This window comes from Bidens hawaiensis, unplaced genomic scaffold (assembly GCF_021521415.1).
Source record: "Bidens hawaiensis isolate Kalapana, Puna unplaced genomic scaffold, B.hawaiensis_p1.1 tig00008970_1, whole genome shotgun sequence".
Lineage (NCBI taxonomy): Eukaryota > Viridiplantae > Streptophyta > Magnoliopsida > Asterales > Asteraceae > Bidens > Bidens hawaiensis.
In genome coordinates, this window is record NW_027491655.1 from 475,031 (window position 1) to 493,735 (window position 18,705).

Below are 18,705 nucleotides of genomic sequence, written 5' to 3' on the forward strand. Positions count from 1 at the left end.
GATTAACTCAGATTAATCTTGATTTTTGCCGAATTTGACCATTGATCGATTTGCCTAAAATTAATCAGTTAAATGGAGATTAACGATTAATCGAGTATTAATCGACACATAGTCGGGATGTTTTTCAAAAATTGAGTATTAATTGATTAAAACTAGTCACAATAATAATAAATTGTGAGGCACGTGGAGTTGGTTCGGTTGTGGTTGTAGACTTGTAGTTGTGTTTGTTGAACTCTTAATAGTTTTCAACTTTCAATCTTCTTATTATTATTAGTCGCATGTTTCTTCTCTCTTTGCAAACTCACCAAACTTTACAAAGTCAAACCTCTTTCTCTCTCTCTCTCATATTTGACCACTTCTCATTGTCCACGGCTTTACATTTTAGACCCACAAAACCTGGCAACCAGTTGACAATACTGACATACAAACAACAAACATGTATGCAGTTAAACCACCCCAAGATTCAGATGAATCAGTTACCGGTGACCGTGAACCCACGGATGTCATCCGTACGTACCAAGCCTGGAAAGGCAGCAACGTAAGTTTTTAGATCATTAGATTTGAATTTGGTAATCGACGTGATCCGGTTGACTAGGCTTGAGCTCGACTCGTTTTAAGCTCATTTTCTAAAACTGGAGTTCGGTTCGTGAGTTGTTTTTCTTTTTTAAGCTTGGGTTTGGCTAGGTTATTACTTACTACTAATAAATATAAAAAGCCAACTTTGGTGCCGCAAATCCCAATAAGTGGTACGCGTCATTTTGTTTTTTTTTTCCTATTAATTCTGATACCTTAACAAACGTAATGAAAAGTTGAAAACCGACTAAATGTCAATTTTGTTTTTGTTTTAGTTCCGGTATCATAAGGAACGTGACAGGATCCGACCAAATTCGTGTCGACTCGCCGTGTTTTGTTTTAATTCCGGTATCATACGAACATAACGAAAACCGTCCGAAATCTAATTTTGTTTTGGTTCTGGTATTGTAATGAACTTGATGAAAATCGACCGAATTCGCGTCGACTTACCACCTCGACTCCTGGGGGACTGACAACATAATGAACGTGCTGCGCCTGGGTTTTACCAACCTGCCCGGCGTAACATGCCGGTAATAGCACTAGTTATGTAGTAATTATTAACTTGTATATTTTTTTAATTATATTTATATGTTTTTTTTATATCAAAATTAAACAAGCCAAAGCTTGGCTCGAGCTCGGCTGTGTGGTTTGGAATTAATGCTTTTGAAAATACACATGGCTCGACGAGCCTAAACGAGCTTCTCGTATAAGGCTCAGGCTCGATAACGTAACGATCTTGAAAAATCTCGGCTCAATTCGAGCTTTTTATTGATCTGAACTCATGTAGTTCACGAGCAGATCGGGTCATTTCACCAGTCGTTTAGGATCCAGCTTATTGGCAATTAGGATTAGTTTAGTGGCTAATTAGATACATGAAACTGTTTACTGATTACAGCGCTGATTAGTCGTTTCGATTCTAGCTTATTGCAATCTAGAGCTACTACCATAGTTGGGGCTGTAAACGTTCGGCGAAAGGTTTGGTGGGAAGTTAATTTATGTTCGTTGATTTAATAAATGAACGAAATTTAACAAGAAATTTCGTTCGATACTTGAATGAACTAACACGAACAAAGGTCATGTTTGTTCAATTGTGTTTGTGAACGTTCGATAATATGTTCGTTTACGTCCTTTATGTTTGTTACCATTTGTTCATTAAAGGTTAAGACTTATCATATAAATATTTGAATAAACACCAACACAAGTTCGGTAGCCGGGCCGAACCGTTGACACTAACCATTCTCAGTTAGCCAAATCAAATAAATCATTATTTGTGTTCATTTGTGTCTGTGAACTGTTCAAGAACGAGTTCACTTTCTTAATGAATACACACAAAAAAAAAAAAATTCTGTTCGCTTAGTTGTTCATTTCGGTTCGTTTACAGCCCTAACCATAGCTACATAGATACACGAAACGGAATACTGTAAATCAATGGATGAAATACAATAAATTCAAACTGAAGCATAAAAAATAAAAGCAATGAATTATGATTTAGGCCTTAGTTTTAAAAAATATTTCTGCAATATGTTGATGTATTTTCTCTATAACTTTGCTAACTTTTTGTGCAGGTATTTTTCTTTGGCGGTCGGTTAATATTCGGGCCAGATATACAATCAATATTCCTGTCAATATCCCTAATAGTTTCTCCGGTTGTAGTTTTCTGCGTATTCGTTGGCCGAAAGTTACTCGATGATTTCAACCATCTTGGAATATTAGTTATGGCCATAGCAGTTGTATTAACAGTTTTTGTAAGTCCTATTAACTTTTCAAGTTTCAACAACTTTTGTCTTTAATAATTTGTTAAATTAGTGAGTTTATTACATTACAGGTTTTAACAATGCTTGTAGTAACTTCGGCAAGAGACCCGGGAATCGTTCCACGCAACACACGCCCTCCCGAGCCAAAAAATGTCGAGCCGGGCCAAAGTCCTCCGTTACGTCTACCTCGCTTTAAAGAAGTAACCATTAACAACGGGTTGACTGTTAAAGTCAAATACTGTGAGACTTGCATGCTGTATAGACCGCCTCGTTGCTCTCATTGCTCAATATGTGATAATTGTGTTGACCGGTTCGATCATCACTGCCCGTGGGTCGGTCAGTGTATCGGATTAGTAAGTTCCCATTGGTATAATTTATTTCTAAGTAGACAGCGGTTTTCGTATCTGTGGTTTGTCCAAATCTGCAGTTTTAGTCCAATAGTTTTAATTAAATTTGCGATTTCCGTCCATGTGGTTTCATTTTACTTGCAATTAAGCCCGAATTCACTAACCTCGTTAAGTCTGGTCGTTAAACCCATCAGCGTGCCCATCACGTGAGGGGCAATTTTGTCCTTTTTCTCCCACAATAAACACCCCTCACGTGAGGGGTTGGGTTGTATTTGGGGAGAAAAAGGACAAAACTGCCCCTCACGTGAGAGGCACGCTGATAGGTTTAACGATTAGACTTAACGGGGTTAGTGAATTCGGGCTTAATTGCAAGTAAAATGAAACCACAAGGATGGAAATCGCAAATTTAATTAAAACTAATGTACTAAAACTGCAGATTTGGACAAACAACAGAGACGAAAACTGCATTTTACTCTTTATTTTTTTCTTATAATAAAAGTTAATCGTATTAAACTTTTTTTTATATTGTTGCAGCGTAACTACAGATTCTATTTCATGTTTGTGTCTTCAGCAACTTTGCTTTGTATTTATATCTTCGCCTTTTGTTGGGTGTACGCGATAAAGATAAAGAATAGCGAGCATACATCGATTTGGGGTGCGTTAATCAAGACCCCGGCGTCGATTGCGTTAATAATTTATACCTTCATATGTGTTTGGTTTGTTGGTGGTCTTACAGTCTTCCATCTTTATCTAATCAGCACAAACCAGGTAAATTTACTAATACTTTACAAGTTACAACACATTATACTTGCAATATAAATATATAATATGAGAAAAGATAGAATACAATAATACCTTAACGTACGATAGGTACGTGAATACCCTATATTCACGAAATCGATCCATGAAATCACATCCCAACATCTCGGAATCGTCAATACATGTCCAATTAATCATTGGTTCTCCGAAAAAAAAAGTTTTGGATTGTTAATCGATCAATTTTTTACTTTTTTTTCACGAAAACCGTTTATAAGCTTTTGTTGAGCGTTTTAAAATTTTTTGCCTTTAAGCGTTTTTGTTTTTGCCTTTGAGCGTCTCGCGTACCTATCATGCGTTAAGCAATTATTGTACAGTAACCTCACCTAACTAATAATATTTTCTTATTTTGCAGTCTACATATGAAAACTTTCGATACAGGTATGATCGAACCGTAAATCCTTATAACCGAGGGATACTTGAGAATTTCAAGGAGGTGTTTTGGGGAAGTATTCCTCCGTCAAAGAATGATTTCAGGGCGGTGGTGGAACGAGAATCAGAGACCATGCATCGGTCTTTTGGTGGCGGTTTTGTAAATTCAAATGTGGAGAAAACTCCAAGTGATGTAGAAATGGGTGATATGAAGGCTAAGTGGGATATTGGGTCGGGCCGAGTTGATCAATATGATCGAACGGGTCAGCCTATGTGGTCCAGCTGGGAGTTAGCGGGTGATATTGGTTCGGTTGGGTCGGGTCTTGGTGACTCGAACCGGACCGTTAGTGGCGGGTTTGATGGTCAAGATAGGCAATGAGAAGTTAACTTTTATGGTTAACTGGTTATGATTTATTTGTGGTGAAAAGGATGAATTGTTTGTATAGAATGGGGAATATAAGCAACCATTTCTACATGTGTGTGGGATCTTGTTTTTTAATTGAGATTATTTTAGGATTATATAGACATTTGTGTAAATAGTTTTGGGCTCTTTGTTTATGTATTAATCTCTTGGTTAGTGTGAAACTTTTCTTTGTTAGCTCATTAACATCACGGTAGCGGTTTACCTAAAATGTGAAATGAGACTGTCATGTTACTGCCACATAGGCATTCGCACAGGGGGGGGGGGGGCATTTGCACGCAAGATAGACCACTTAGATACTTAGATAACTATATAACAGCTTTGAACTTTTCAAATTTTTAATATTACTTTCTTGGTCGGGTAATGATATAAAAAAAATTAAAGCGATGTTAGTCAACGTTTTTGTGTGGCCTTAGCTCTACTCTTGCCTTCGCTTTGGCTCTGCGTGAAATCTGTCTTGAAACATAGACGTTTAGGAAACGTAATACGTACTTGTAAAGGATTCATATTACTTGTTCATGTTTCTATATTGTTTGGTCTTATATTCACTTCGTGTGTAATTCTCTCAACACTCTATGTTACATGGATTTACAACACGCTACACGTTACAATACAGTTTAAACGCAAAGAACTGTTTTTTTACGCCCAGGGGCCTTGGTGGAAGCGGTCTCTCTATCCCCTAACAGTAGCTTGCGCTATGAGTGGGATTTTACTGGATTTGTTGGTTATGAAAATATTAGTTAAGGTGAACTTAACCATGTTAACTATAAAATCTAAAACCAATTATTTGGTTCATTTCGTGTTCAAAACAATAAGACAAACGATAATAACCACGCAGCAAACAACAAATACATGATCGTCATGAAGTCACTTTAAAGATATGCATATCAAAATCATAACAATTTAAGTGCTAGAAATACATGATAATATCATGCATTGAAATTATGAAAATCAAAAACCTCGATTTTGTTTCTTGTTTTTACTGCATCGACTGAAAACGCTTGACTATCATCATGCTCATGTCCATGTAACGGTGAGCACAGTGGGAGAGACAACTTGATTCACCGGAACTGAACTTGCTTCCAGGAGTACCGGTGATGCACTTATCCCAACACGCACTTGTCAGCTTTGCTATCATCTCATTTGCCATTGCTCTTTCTTTTTCTTGCTGCATTCATTCCACATTATCATCAGAATCCCAAACAGTACAAATAAGTACACCCGAGACCCTTCTAAATTGGTATATTTGACTTATTTACAATCTCAGAGTCTCAAACAAGTCACATTAAAAAATTAAATTAAAAGAAAATGGTCCAAACAGCTTAATAACATCTCAAACCTATTACATCATATTATTCAATGACTTAGATTATTGTTGTGGTAATTATATTGTTCCCTAAACATAATGCATCAATTAATTACTAAAAAACTAAAACCGAAAATAAATGCTTACAAGTCATCATGCGACCTATAGTTAATACGAATACTGCAGACGGTTTGCAGCTCTATAGCGGAATCACAGGCTGATCATGTATCCATTCACCAAATATCTCGACACAAATTCTTGAAAACCAATGTGTGCTATAAATTATAATGTCATCCAGTAGGTCAACGTGTCCTAGTCATAGTCGTTAATAGCAAATAGCGAATGATAACGACACGCTACCTGGTACTTATACGCTACGTAGCAATAGCGATGAAATAGCAGGCACTATAAGTCTATAACTGTTTATCGATAAACTAAAAGTAAATTTAAGAAATTTATATGTAAATTATATCCAAATACAGTGTTTCTATACGTATAATTAACAAAAAGCCTAAAATCCTGCTACTTTATAGGTATAATTTATCCCTATATATGTTGAATCAAAACAAAAGATTAGAAGCTTTCTCTTAGTACCAAATGAAAGAAAAAAAGTGAAAAAAATAGTTATCAAATCAAAACAAAAAAAAACCTGATAGTGATAAAAATGGTTTTTGTATATTTTTAAAACGAACAAATAAATGCTTATTTATTACCACGATACATGACTTAACCACTTAGTACATAAACCTTTTGTATATTTTTAAGTTTCAAAACAAAAACTTAAGAACTAATAAATTAGTAAAAAGCTGGAAGCACCAATTAATCGTTTCAATATCTTCTCTTAGAAAAGATATTGAAAATCAATTAATCTTTTGGTTTATTTAAGCATATTTCTCATAACTTTTTGTTTATTTAACCGCTATATTAAATCTAAACAAAAAAAAACCTGGCACCGCTATTTATCACGCTATGGAGGCACCAAACTAAAATAGCAATAGATCAGCGCTTCCTGCGCTATTTGCTATTGCGCCCACTATGAAAGCTATTAACAAGGGTCCTAAGGTATCCTACGAGTAAGGTGTCATACAGTGTGGTAAGGTGCCGTATGATGTGCTAGTGCTATAGAAGAAGTTACCATCAATAGTATGTAGGGGTGCAAATGAGCCGAGCTGCTTGCGAGCTACTCGAGATCGGCACGTTAAAAAACTCGTTCAAGCCGAACTTTATCGAGCCCGAGCCCGAGCTCAAGCCTAAAAATAAGCTCGTTTAATAAACGAGCCCGAGCTCGAGCCGGCTAGCGAGCCTAAACGAGCCTGCCATTTATATAATTTTTTTAATATATATATATTTAATAATTATTAGTTAATAAATATAGTGTTATGAAAAAATAAATAAAAATAACTGAATAATATATATTCTTTTATACATAAAATTATAATATACAAAAATATATAAAAAATAACTGATAAATAGTAAACGAGCCGAGCTCGAGCTTCAAAATCCATTCACGAGCCGAGCTCGAGCTTAGAAAATAGAGCTCGAGCTCGAGCTCTGTGTAAGTTAAACGAGCCAAGCTCGAGCCTAGTCGAGCTCGGTCTCGGCTCGTCTCGTTTGCACCCCTAATAGTATGCATATTAGTGATATAAAAAAACCCTATAAACTCTGACAACCTCAGTCACTAGTAATCAACAATATAAAGCATTCACGCCGTATACACTATATATCTTAAGCTAAATAATTAAAGTACTAAAACTACTACAAGCTTAAAAAATATAAATAAAGAAAACTGGCTACCGCTGAACGGAAACAAAGCTTTATAACAAGCACAATAATCGACCTTATTAACTATGCAGTCTAGTATCGGTGGTATCTCGGTTATCGGTCCTCATGTGAAATATCGGTCAGAACATCATATATTTGACCGATATTCCCGATATCAGTGTTTTAAGTCTTAATAATCAATTTTTAGTGTTCAATTTTAGTGTTTTAAGTCATAATCAGTACCTACTTGCTACGATTGTTAGTGTTTTGCAACTTGCAAAAGGTTAATTTGTTAATGGTATAACATTATACTTAATTATTAATGTTAAATTGCTATATATATGAACTTTACATGATATTAAAATTAACAATATCCCACTGCGATAACCGACGCTTGGAAACCTTAATTATTTTTCAACAAATATATATAGCCAGTTTACACATCATAATATATCAAAACAATTATCATCTATAGACTACCTATCTAACTATTAATATCCACAATCACTAATCGCATACACAAATAATTAAACAATGGGAAAATATAATATAGAGCTTACATTGATCAATTGCTGTAACTGAGGGTTGTTTAATGCTGAAGCGTCCATGGTAGAATTAGAATACAGCTCGAAACGATAACGATAATAATAATAAGTTTGTTTATAAACCCTAAAACCCTAAATTAATATGAACACGAAACAGTTGGTACTTGTAGATTTGTAATGGCAGCAAGGCCCATGTAAGTGGGCTTTCAAGCCCATTATGTTTTCTTTTTTTACAAGAATCGTTAAGCTTTTTATTAAAAAAATTAGAATATTATTTTATATAGTTTGAAAATGATGATTTATAAAATAATTTGAAAAGAGAACATAGATTCTCTCTCATTTGTGGTTATTTTTAACAGAAGTTATCTCATTGTTATTATTATTTTTTTTTTTGTGAAAGTGAAACGTAAATTATCTCTCTAGTAATATTATAGCTGGTATTCATATGAATTTTTGTAGTGATCGACAAATAGTATATTACTTGCCCCTCTTTTTTTGGCTTTCTAAGAGGTAAGAGCAAACGGAGTTGTTTTCGTAGAGAGGCGTGAAGTTGGCCAATACCAGGTGGGAACTCATTGATTTCTCCCGGGTAGTTTTTCATTGATGTCTATGGATTGTACCCCGTTTTTCGTGGAGGAGTGAAGAAAAAGGGGAAGAAAGTGGGAGAAGTCTGAGAAAAGTGGGGGAAATAGATCGGGAGAATCGGGAACGTCCTCTATTGTGAAAGAAATTTGGGGAAATGAGAATCGGGACCACTCCGTGCGCTCTTAGTTAATAGGGAAAAGGGACGTTGTCTTGTTATTTGCTCAAAATATCATTGGATTAAATAACTAATCTAGACTTGAATTGACTCATGATAATAATTGATAGTTAATCTAATTATTCAATTCATAATTTCTCCGCCAGTGATAATAACTAAGTCACCCGTTATCAAATTCTAAAAGTCGATTTCTAGGTTCAATAACCTAACTGATGCATGGACCAAAAATTGCAATTTGACCTAGCAAGATCATGTGACGATGTGTGCCCACACGGACAACTATTGTTTCGTAACATTTTTGGGTACCCAACTCTAGTGACTACCTTTAACCCTTTTCCCCTTCAATAAAACGTTGTTCGCAAATCACAAGCTACGAGTTTTCCATCATCTCGAGCCTTAATTCACCATAAAACACACTGAAACTCTTCCTTTATTCTCCGACGTTCATCAACAAGTCGCTAACTATTCTTTATAACCACGAAACCATCGTTCGTCACTAGGGTTATATTCATAGACATAGACAATAGTGTTCTACTCTTATATTCATTAGTGTTAACTTCATATTTCTTTTTTTATATACATTTGTCATCAACTTATTTTATTATTTAACTGTAAGACGACATTATTATGGTTGTACTTGTCCTAAGCATGCTTAACTACTATTTTTAGTGTTGTAGAAATTGACTATGATTCACATAATATGTACAAACTAGTTTTTTTACCTTACGTGTTGCGCTGGACAGGTCGGTAGACGGTGGTAAAACCTAAGCGTTGAGCCGGTAAGTGTAATAACTCGGACTTTTCAAGATTTATAAACCCGACCCATTTCAAGGTTCGGGAAATTATCACGCATTTATCGAGCAAATTAACTATAATTATATAATATATTATATATGTATAACTTTCACATTTTGGCAATTTTGATCCGAAACTTAAACTATTACCTTATTATGGTTCCATCCTCAAACTTTAGAGACCAAACTGCAACATTTGATTTTCTTATATTATTATCATGTAAACCCAATAACCCATTAACCCGGTTACCCTTTGACCCATATCCAATGACCCGTTTTTCTTGCTTGTTCCTTAATCTTCGTCTAAACTTGGAATTTATTTAGGGGAATCATTATATAGGTCTAATTCGGCCAACCGACGTTATTAATTATGTTAAATTGATCAACAAGACATCCGTATTGTCTATATTGTTAGCCGACATCAGCCCGATCATGATATACTATTAACAAGCGTTCATAGATCAATTAATTTTGCAGAAACAATCATCATGGCATCGAAAATCAAACCCTTACTGTTAATTATGTTATCAAAGCCTTATAATACTCCGGTCGACTTTGTTCTTCGCCGACGCTGTCACGGTCCAGTTGACCCTCTTTACCAGAACGTTTAAGGTAATTGATTTCATAGATGTGATCGTCGTTATTCATACTACACTAACCCTTTGCTCAATTGAATAAACAATAACGGATCGATCGTTTTAAGGAATTAGGGTTTATAGGAAATTGGGGGTTAATTGGTGCTGTCATATTTAAATTATATTTCTTGTTCAAAAACCAACGAATAATCTGGCTCAGTTGGTTTTTGGGTGTATGCGACGGTTTTTGTTTCGTTTTGTTAATTATATTTAATTACTATAATAAATTTATATTATTTTATCTATATGATGATTTATAGGTATTTGTCTAAAACCGACACAAACTATTCGTTTTCTTCTGAAATTAGTTAAACTAAATATATACATAATAGATATTTGAAATTTGATAAAGGTTAAAGGATTAAAAGGGTTTTATTTATTTAAAATACAATATTTAATATATATATAAATATATATATATGGTAAGGTTAATGTAAAAAACAATATTTTTGTGAGAAGAATAAAAATAGATCTAGGCCCTTGGTTCTATGATCTAGTGGTTGAGATTGGTAGTTTCTAAATAATTGTATTGTTTCCTATTTATATGGTATAGTGTTATATTTAGGTGGGTTTTTTTTTATTTTAAAGCTCTCCTCACACTTCTCACAAAACAATTGTTTTTTATTTGAACCCTTTCCTATATATATATATATATATATATATATATATATATATATATATATATATATATATATATATATATATATATTACACTTTAGCATTTTACTTAATTATTTGGTCAAATATTTTATAAAAGATCATATTTTATATAAATATTATTATTTATTATTGATTATTTATTATGTATTATTTACAATATGTATTTAAAAGAAATCTTTATTAAATAATAAAAATACATATAAATACACCAAACGTATTTATAGTTTTAAACATTTAAAACAAACCTCTTTATATAAACTATAAAGTTTTACAAATATTTATTTAAGTATTTTATATAATTAAATCATATTATAAAACTTTGATAATAAAATTAATAATAAATCTATTAATATTAAACTTTCGTTAGAATGTACCCATATTTATTCCTCAACTATTGTTACTTAGGATTTCTCGTCGATAACTTCCGAAGACCGTAACTCTTGTTCACTACCGTTCTTACCGCATTCGTTTATCTCTTGCTTATTGCTAAGGTGAGTATTTCACTCCCCTCTTTTACTATTTTTAACTGTTTTGGGGACATATGCGTTCGTATATATTTTTATATTATATAGTACTCAATCGCAACTGTTTATCCTTATGTGTTTATCAGTTTGCCTAACTTGCTATTTGCTTACTTGCTTTATTTGAACGTTGTTTGCTTACTTCGGCAACCGATGTCCATTTTTATGGCAACGGTTTAGTCCTTGCTTTGGTAACCAATGTCTATTTATATGGATTGGTTGAGCCCTTTCTTTATGGTTGATTTCTTTATGGTTTGCTTTCTTTATGGTTTGATTGATTTGCTTATGTGATATGGCTTAACTGTTTATTCTCACAGGAACAGTTTGCATCTTTATTTATTTATTTATTTATAATATTATTGTAGTGTCTTAAACTAGTGTTTTACTCACTCAACATGTGTTGTTGACAAATATTCTATTTTATACGCATATGCAGGTTATCGTAGAATTTAATGCAGGTTGGTGAAGACTTAGTGAAGAATTTAGTTAGAAGAATATTTTAATCAAAAAATGTAAAATTTGTGTTGTTGTATGAATTATGTACTTGTTTGTATTTGATAATTGAATTCAATTAATAGATATTGACATTTAAATATTGCATGATAGTAACCTTGTGAGCTGTGACAATCAGTTCGCGCCCCGACATTTCCGCCATAGGTTGGGGTGTGACAGTAAGTTGACGCTAATTTGGTCGGTTTTAGTGACGTGCATTATTGTACCGGATTTAAACAAAATACAAAACATAAAAAATAAAAATTGAGGCGGACAATGTTGTGACGTCAGTCGGTATAACTCAAGCATTGGTAAAACCCGGGCGTTGTCGCTCTCGGGCATTAAGGTGGTAAGTCTACGGGAATTCGGTCGGTTTACGTCATGTTTGTTATGATGCTGGAACTAAAAAACAAAAAAAAATAATAAAAATTGGCGTTCAGTCGGTTCCGTTACATTCGTTAGGATGACTAAACTAAAAAACAAAACAAAATTTACTAACCAGTTTAGTGTCGCAAAGCGGCCCAATAGGCACTTGCGGCACCAAACTTCTTATTTGTTATATTAGGGATGGTCTAATCAATAATTGTGACAATTGTTCAAGATGAAACTCAATCTTTTAAAACATATATATTTAGTAAAGTTATATATAAATTAACCAATGGGTTGGTGTCGCACGGCCACCAGCAAAGGCAAACCGGGGTCTGGAAGGTCTTGAGTTCAAGTCTCTTAGATACAGAAAATCGCCGTTCAAAAAATAAGGATAAAAGTTTAACCACAAGAAATCCAACCAAACTCTATACAACATGTTCATGATTTATACACTCTTGGGCTTCAAATAAAACCCACAACTAATCAAAAATAGCAATCAAGAAACATGTATCAAAAATATCTAACACAAAAATATTTAACTTAACCTCCATTTATTATGCCTTTTTATCTACCTTCGATTACGAAGAACTGGTTCTTTACTTTTGAATCTTAGATCCATATTTAGACTAATGGAAGCCGGGAAAAAGGCCCGTATGAACTTACGAGATGAACCCGTTTGTGCCGGTTCCCTTTTATGATTTCTCCTGGACGGGCCACCAGCGGTCCCAGTTTCACTCACTGACTTTGAAGGTCTCGGGTCAAAAGCAACTGAGCTAAATGACGGGTTGTCATCACCTGCACCGAAAGAAACAGGCCCGCCATTATGTGACGGGTCAAGTGGATGCCCGACAGCTGCATCTCGATGAGGAGGCGGGAATTTCTCGCTCTTGCTTTTCGCATTTGATTGGTTTACAACTCTCCATCTCTGAAGATGAAATATCAAGAAACCGAACAAAGTATTAAATATTAATCACATGTTTAAAAAAATGATTAGATGTTAAGTAAAAGTTAACATACATCTAAGTTGGATTGGATCTCTGCATTCGCCTCGGGGGCTAGAATTGCCTGGCCCACGCGATCACGGGTTCTTGTTTTCTTATTTCCTTCGACAACTTGAGATTTCCCGGTTAAATTTCTTCGCCTGTGAATAATTTTTAGAAATAATAATGCAACTTGCATCAGCATATACATATGAGGGGGTGGGATCTGATATAAATAAAATTAACATACAAATAACTAGAGTAATTACAGTTTTGAACTAGAGTAATTATATTATAAAAAAATATGGTGTAATAATAATTACTCTAGTGTTAACATAATTACTCTAGTTATTTGTACACTTCTCACAATAAAAGTCATTTGTATTTAATCCAAACCCTATATGTATGAGAGTAAAAGATTAAAAAAACGAAGTAAAAAAAAAAAAACCTTCTGGCTTCTTCATCTCTTAATTTGACATCTAGTTCTTTGCTGGGAGGGTATTTTGGTAATTCTGATGGCTCACAAGCATAAGGTTCAGTGGTGAAGAACTGCATAGACAGGGAATCCAATATTAAGTAAGAGATAGAATAAGCCAACTTAGCATCTTTGGCCTTTTGCAACAATGATATTAGAGCGGATTCGTTCTCGAGGTGGCTACTTGGTCTGGTAGGATAACGGGTTCAACAGGTCAACCCACCAAGGCACCGTTTGTTACTATTTTTTAAATTATTAATGTATTAAAAACACTTGAAAACTGTCTCTTTTTTAAATTATAAGATAATTTTTCTTAAAGAAAACAACTTAAGACAATGTAAGCATTTAGACAATGTTAGACAACTTTTGTCCCGTTTGACCCGTTTCTGAAATTGTATCGAAAACAATAGAAACTATTTTTTAAATTATTAATGTATTAAAAACACTTGAAAACTGTCTCTTTTTTAAATTATAAGATAATTTTTCTTAAAGAAAACAACTTAAGACAATGTAAGCATTTAGACAATGTTAGACAACTTTTGTCCCATTTGACCCGTTTCTGAAATTGTATCGAAAACAATAGAAACTCACATCGCTGTTAAGCGACGCAACAGCAGAAATGCGTTCATCAGGATCAAGTGCAAGGAGACTTTCTAATAAAGGAAGAGAAGAAGGCGGAAAATCCTTAAACGTTTCCGCTGTACAACGCTTGTAAGGCTGACGTGGCTTAAATAAAGTGGCGTTTGGCAACCGATGCCTCTTCCAATATTCCTCTGATGGTGAACCGCATAATTTAAATATCTTGTGTAACTGTTCAACCTGAAGTCACAAACATAACCAAATATACATACATATTAGTACATTATTGATAGCATATTATATACCAAGGCTATGTGTAGTGGAGGGGCTACAAAATTGGGCGACTTGCGTCATGTGGCACCCAGTCAACAAAGAGTGGGTTTTTGTTTTAGGAGTGTAATGGTGTTGTAGCCCCTATTTTGTCACGTCATCTTTTTTAATTATTTTCTTTTTTATAATTAAATTAAACAAATGAAAACCCATTAAATTAGATAAATAAATAAAAACAAATTATAAATAAAAAAGAAATGCAAAAAAAATACATAAAACTAATATCCATGATATTCTCGCATTTTTTTAACTCGTCGTTCTTCCAATAATGCGGCCTGTTCGTTTAACCCGGCCGTGACGAGGAAGTCGTAGTCTTTACCCATTTGCCGCAATTCAAACATAGCGGCAAGCTTTTCATGGTTCGGTTGGTTTTGCGGACCATGGTATTGACCAAAAGGAGGGAATGGTTAGTTCGGGTGGTTTCTAGGATTCATTTTTGTATGTTTTTTTGATAAAAATGTGTATTTTTGTATGAAATGGAGATGAGGTTGGAGAAAAAGAGGTACGTGTATATATATATATATATATATATATATATATATATATATTGTTTTGTTTTGTTTTGTTTTGTTTTTTTATTTTAGACTGTTGGCAACGGTCAAATTATTAAAATAACAATAGTAGCCAGTGACAAATATTCATCGCCCCCCCCCCCTTTCGCCCCTATTATCTCCCCGGGGGGGGGGGGGGGGGTGTTATTCAAAAATCCGCCCCAGTACGCTTTGTCTAACGTCTAAAACTGGTTTTTAAATTTTAACTATACTACCTCGGTGCGACCTGGCATTATCGGTTTGCCAAAAAGGAGCTCAGCCAAAATGCAGCCCGCACTCCACATGTCAACACCAACACCATAATTAGTGGCCCCGAGAAGAAGCTCAGGAGGCCGGTACCAAAGAGTAACAACACGGCTAGTCATCGGTTGCTTATTTTGGGGATCATAAAATGATGCTAACCCAAAATCAGCTATTTTAAGAATACCATCGTCGTCTATCAGCAAATTAGATCCCTTGATATCTCGGTGTAACACGCCGTTCTTATGACAATGTTCAAGCCCGGAAAGTAATTGTTTGATGAAACACTTGATCTGCAAAATATTCGTTTCAATAGTCGTCGTAAAGAATAGGGAAAATGACCAAAATGTCCATTTTACCGGTCAAACTCAAGAAAATGACCATTTGGCCTACCTTTGCCAAAAATGTTCACGCAAAATCCCGTCGAATCGACAACTTTAAATCATTGACTCGACAGGAATTTTAGCCAACCAATTTCTGTCACGTATCATTGACTCGACGGTTTCTCTAAAAAAATCGATTCGCCTATATATTGACAGGTGGCATCGTCTGGTTTGTTAAAACGCTCGTCGATTTAATTATTAAAAGTCAACGATTTGACAGGATTTTGCGTGGACATTTAGGAATGCAAACGAGCCGAGCTACTCGAGATCGGCTCGTTAAAAAGCTTGATCGACCCGAGCTCGAGCCTAAAAGTAAAATCGTTTAATAAAAGAGCATGAGCTTCACTTATCGAGCTTGATCCAGCTCACGAGCCTAAACGAGCCTGCCATTTATATCACTTTTTTAAATATATATTTAATAATTGTTAATTAATAAAATAAACTAAATAATATATTTAATTTTTATACACAAAATTATAATTGAAAAAAAATATATAAAAATAATTATAAATATACAAAAAAAATAATAAATAGTAAACGAGCCGAGCTTAAAAATCTACTCACGAGCTCGAGCTTTAAAAATAGAGCTCGAAACGAACCGAGCTTGAGCTCCATGTAAGTTAAACAAGCCAAGCTCGAGCCGAGCTCGGCTCGTTTGCACCCCTAGAACTTGACATTTTTAGAAAAAAGTGGGTTGATCACAACTAGACATTGTGAACACTTTGACTAATAAAAATGTCCATTTTAGTCATTTTCAATTTTTCTCTTAATATCATTGGATACCATCATGGTACACACTACACATTAAAAGCTAACAAACAATGCCTGCAAGCTGCAACTCATTAATGGCATACATACTGACAAAACCAAATTAAATATGTACCTGAGGCTCTGTAAATTTGACACCTTGTATTGCAGCTAAACCAGAAAGATCATGCTCCATGTATTCAAACACAAGGTAAAGACTGGAAGACATTCTGGATGTAACCAACCCTTCTAGCTTAATAATATTTGGATGGTTATTAAGCTTTTTTAATATTAATATCTCTCTTGCCATGAACTTTACATTCTCAGGCTCTAATGTATCAACCCTCACTTTCTTTAATGCAACTATTTTCCCTGTGATTAAATCTCTAGCTTTGTACACATTGCTATATGTCCCTTGACCTATCTGTAATAATTAATCAATAACAAATTCAAATCAATTGTTTGATGAAATTAAGAGGTTTAACCTACTAAACATACAAATAACCAGAGTGAGTTATTATTTATAATTACTCTACAGTTTTGCAACCAGAGTAATTACTACTAACAATAATTACTCTGGTTTAAAAACTGTAGAGTAATAATATGGGTGTAAACAAGCCGAGCCCGAGCTTGGCTCAATTCGACTTACGAGAGCTTGAGCTCTTTTTCTAAATCTCGGCTCGTGAGTCGTTTTCCCAAGCTCAGGCTCGGCCGTTTATTATTTATTAATTAGTTTATATACGTTTTTAATTAATTTTTATATATTTTGAGAAGAACCTTAATCGAGCCAAAGCTCGGCTCAAGCTCGTGTAGTACCTTAATGAAGCCAAAGCTCAGCTTGAGCTCGGTTATGCATTGTAAAATCAATACATAGAAGTCTAAAATACGAAAAACTTAAAAATACACAAAGCTCGTTAAGGCTCAACCAGCCTAAACCAGCTTCCCATACAAGACTCAAGCTCATGCTTGATGGATTGAGTTTGAAAAATGTTTTTTGGCTTATTGGTGTTTTTAAAAAGCCAATAAGTTAAATTGTGTGTGACAATTATAAAAATCTTGTTTATTTTAGCTTGTTGAAAGGGTTAAAAAGCATTTTTCCAAAAGCCTCAAATCCTGGCTTTTTGAAAAAGTCAATAAGCCAATAAGCATTTTTCAAACTTAATCCCAAACATGCTCTAAACAAGCTTTATTTGAGGCTCTGGCTCAGCTCGAGCAAGCTCAGCTCGTTTCGACCTTTTGAATTATCAATCACAAGTAGCTCGCTAGTAACAATAATTACTCTATTGTTAACATAACTGAACCAGAGTAAGTAATTAGGGGGGTGTTTGGGTGAGCTTTTAAAAACTGCTTATCTGCTTATTTAGTTTTTGAAAAGCAAAAGTTGTTTGTTAAAAGCTTCAGTTTGAAAAGCTTCAAACTGAACATTTTCATAATTGTTTTTGCTTTTCAAAAAACAAATAAGCATATAAACAGTTTTAATAAGCTTAGCCAAACACCCCATTAGTAGAGTAATAATTACTCAACTTAAAAAACCGCATAGTAATAGTAATAATAATAATTACTCTAGTTATTCGTACTATTCGTACTTTTAACATGTTCAATTATTTGTATTTGTATTCGTATTTGATTCGAACACTGAACTTAACCTTATCTATCTTCTCAAACGAATTCGCCCGGCGCAGCGTCCAATCCTTAATAACATCACCGGCAACATCCGAAAGCCACGACGGCCACACCGGGGCCGTATTAACATTCAAACCATACCCCACCTTCTGCTTCCCGCGGCTATGCACACGAACATCACCAGCAATCTCTCTAATCCTCTTCTCAACACCTCCATCATTAACCTGTTCCACGTCTTGCTTCGGCTGCGTATTATTAACAGTAGCAGTAGCACTAGTTGATTCTTGCGTTGACTTTGACCGGTGATCTGAAGATGATCTTGTACCGAGCACACAGCCCATGGTTTGGTTTGGTTTGGCTTCAACTTAATTTGTCATGAAGTTGTAAAGGGTGTCTGTGGTTTGAATTATGCATTTGGGTTTTGAGAAGTTGAGGTTCCGGTGAAGATTCCGGTGCCGGTGAAGTGGAGAGTGTTATAAGATGGACAGTTGTGATCGGAGGAAGAGAGTTAAAAGGAAGTTAGTTGTTTTTTGGGAATCTTTTTATAGCGTTTTGTATGTAGAATGAAGGACGCGTTGGAATGATTCTTTGTGTGGGAATGAATAAAAGTGTGTTTGGTTGATTAAAAGAATGGAATGACTTATTACATAGTCCATTCAATTCTTCTAAAA

At 34.6% G+C, this 18,705-nt stretch overlaps 3 protein-coding genes across 3 annotated transcripts; 1 reads left to right on the forward strand and 2 right to left on the reverse strand.

Moving 5' to 3' along the window:
• Positions 1-317: 317 nt before the first annotated feature.
• On the forward strand, positions 318-4,538 carry LOC143530705 (putative protein S-acyltransferase 7). Its single transcript, XM_077026172.1, has 5 exons — positions 318-538; positions 2,139-2,318; positions 2,399-2,680; positions 3,209-3,442; positions 3,846-4,538. The coding sequence occupies exons 1-5, from the start codon at positions 437-439 to the stop codon at positions 4,239-4,241; spliced, it is 1,194 nt and encodes a 397-aa protein (XP_076882287.1). The 5' UTR covers positions 318-436; the 3' UTR covers positions 4,242-4,538.
• A 552-nt stretch (positions 4,539-5,090) lies between these two features.
• On the reverse strand, positions 5,091-8,070 carry LOC143530688 (mitochondrial import inner membrane translocase subunit TIM8-like). The gene is made up of 2 exons (XM_077026156.1): positions 7,911-8,070; positions 5,091-5,451 (listed from the first exon to the last, which is right to left on the reverse strand). Exons 1-2 carry the CDS (start codon positions 7,956-7,958, stop codon positions 5,263-5,265), a joined length of 237 nt encoding a protein of 78 aa, XP_076882271.1. The 5' UTR covers positions 7,959-8,070; the 3' UTR covers positions 5,091-5,262.
• Positions 8,071-12,508: 4,438 nt separating this feature from the next.
• Positions 12,509-18,505, reverse strand: LOC143530706 (putative serine/threonine-protein kinase At1g54610). The gene is made up of 7 exons (XM_077026173.1): positions 18,058-18,505; positions 16,548-16,835; positions 15,257-15,574; positions 14,173-14,400; positions 13,555-13,655; positions 13,144-13,267; positions 12,509-13,051 (listed from the first exon to the last, which is right to left on the reverse strand). The coding sequence occupies exons 1-7, from the start codon at positions 18,373-18,375 to the stop codon at positions 12,695-12,697; spliced, it is 1,734 nt and encodes a 577-aa protein (XP_076882288.1). The 5' UTR covers positions 18,376-18,505; the 3' UTR covers positions 12,509-12,694.
• Positions 18,506-18,705: the final 200 nt, after the last annotated feature.

What these genes read in the sequence shown, in the direction of transcription:
- LOC143530705 (XM_077026172.1), top strand. Translation starts at nt 437, where the DNA reads ATGTATGCAGTTAAACCACCCCAAGATTCAGATGAATCAGTTACCGGT. An exon ending in CAGTTGTATTAACAGTTTTT is followed by an intron (nt 2,319 to 2,398) that starts GTAAGTCCTATT and finishes ATTACATTACAG; the next exon opens with GTTTTAACAATGCTTGTAGT. An exon ending in ATCTAATCAGCACAAACCAG is followed by an intron (nt 3,443 to 3,845) that starts GTAAATTTACTA and finishes CTTATTTTGCAG; the next exon opens with TCTACATATGAAAACTTTCG.
- LOC143530688 (XM_077026156.1), bottom strand. Translation starts at nt 7,958, where the DNA reads ATGGACGCTTCAGCATTAAACAACCCTCAGTTACAGCAATTGATCAAT. An exon ending in AGTTACAGCAATTGATCAAT is followed by an intron (nt 5,452 to 7,910) that starts GTAAGCTCTATA and finishes GAATGAATGCAG; the next exon opens with CAAGAAAAAGAAAGAGCAAT.
- LOC143530706 (XM_077026173.1), bottom strand. Translation starts at nt 18,375, where the DNA reads ATGGGCTGTGTGCTCGGTACAAGATCATCTTCAGATCACCGGTCAAAG. An exon ending in CGTTTGAGAAGATAGATAAG is followed by an intron (nt 16,836 to 18,057) that starts GTTAAGTTCAGT and finishes TAATTATTACAG; the next exon opens with ATAGGTCAAGGGACATATAG. An exon ending in TCAAATTTACAGAGCCTCAG is followed by an intron (nt 15,575 to 16,547) that starts GTACATATTTAA and finishes AATATTTTGCAG; the next exon opens with ATCAAGTGTTTCATCAAACA.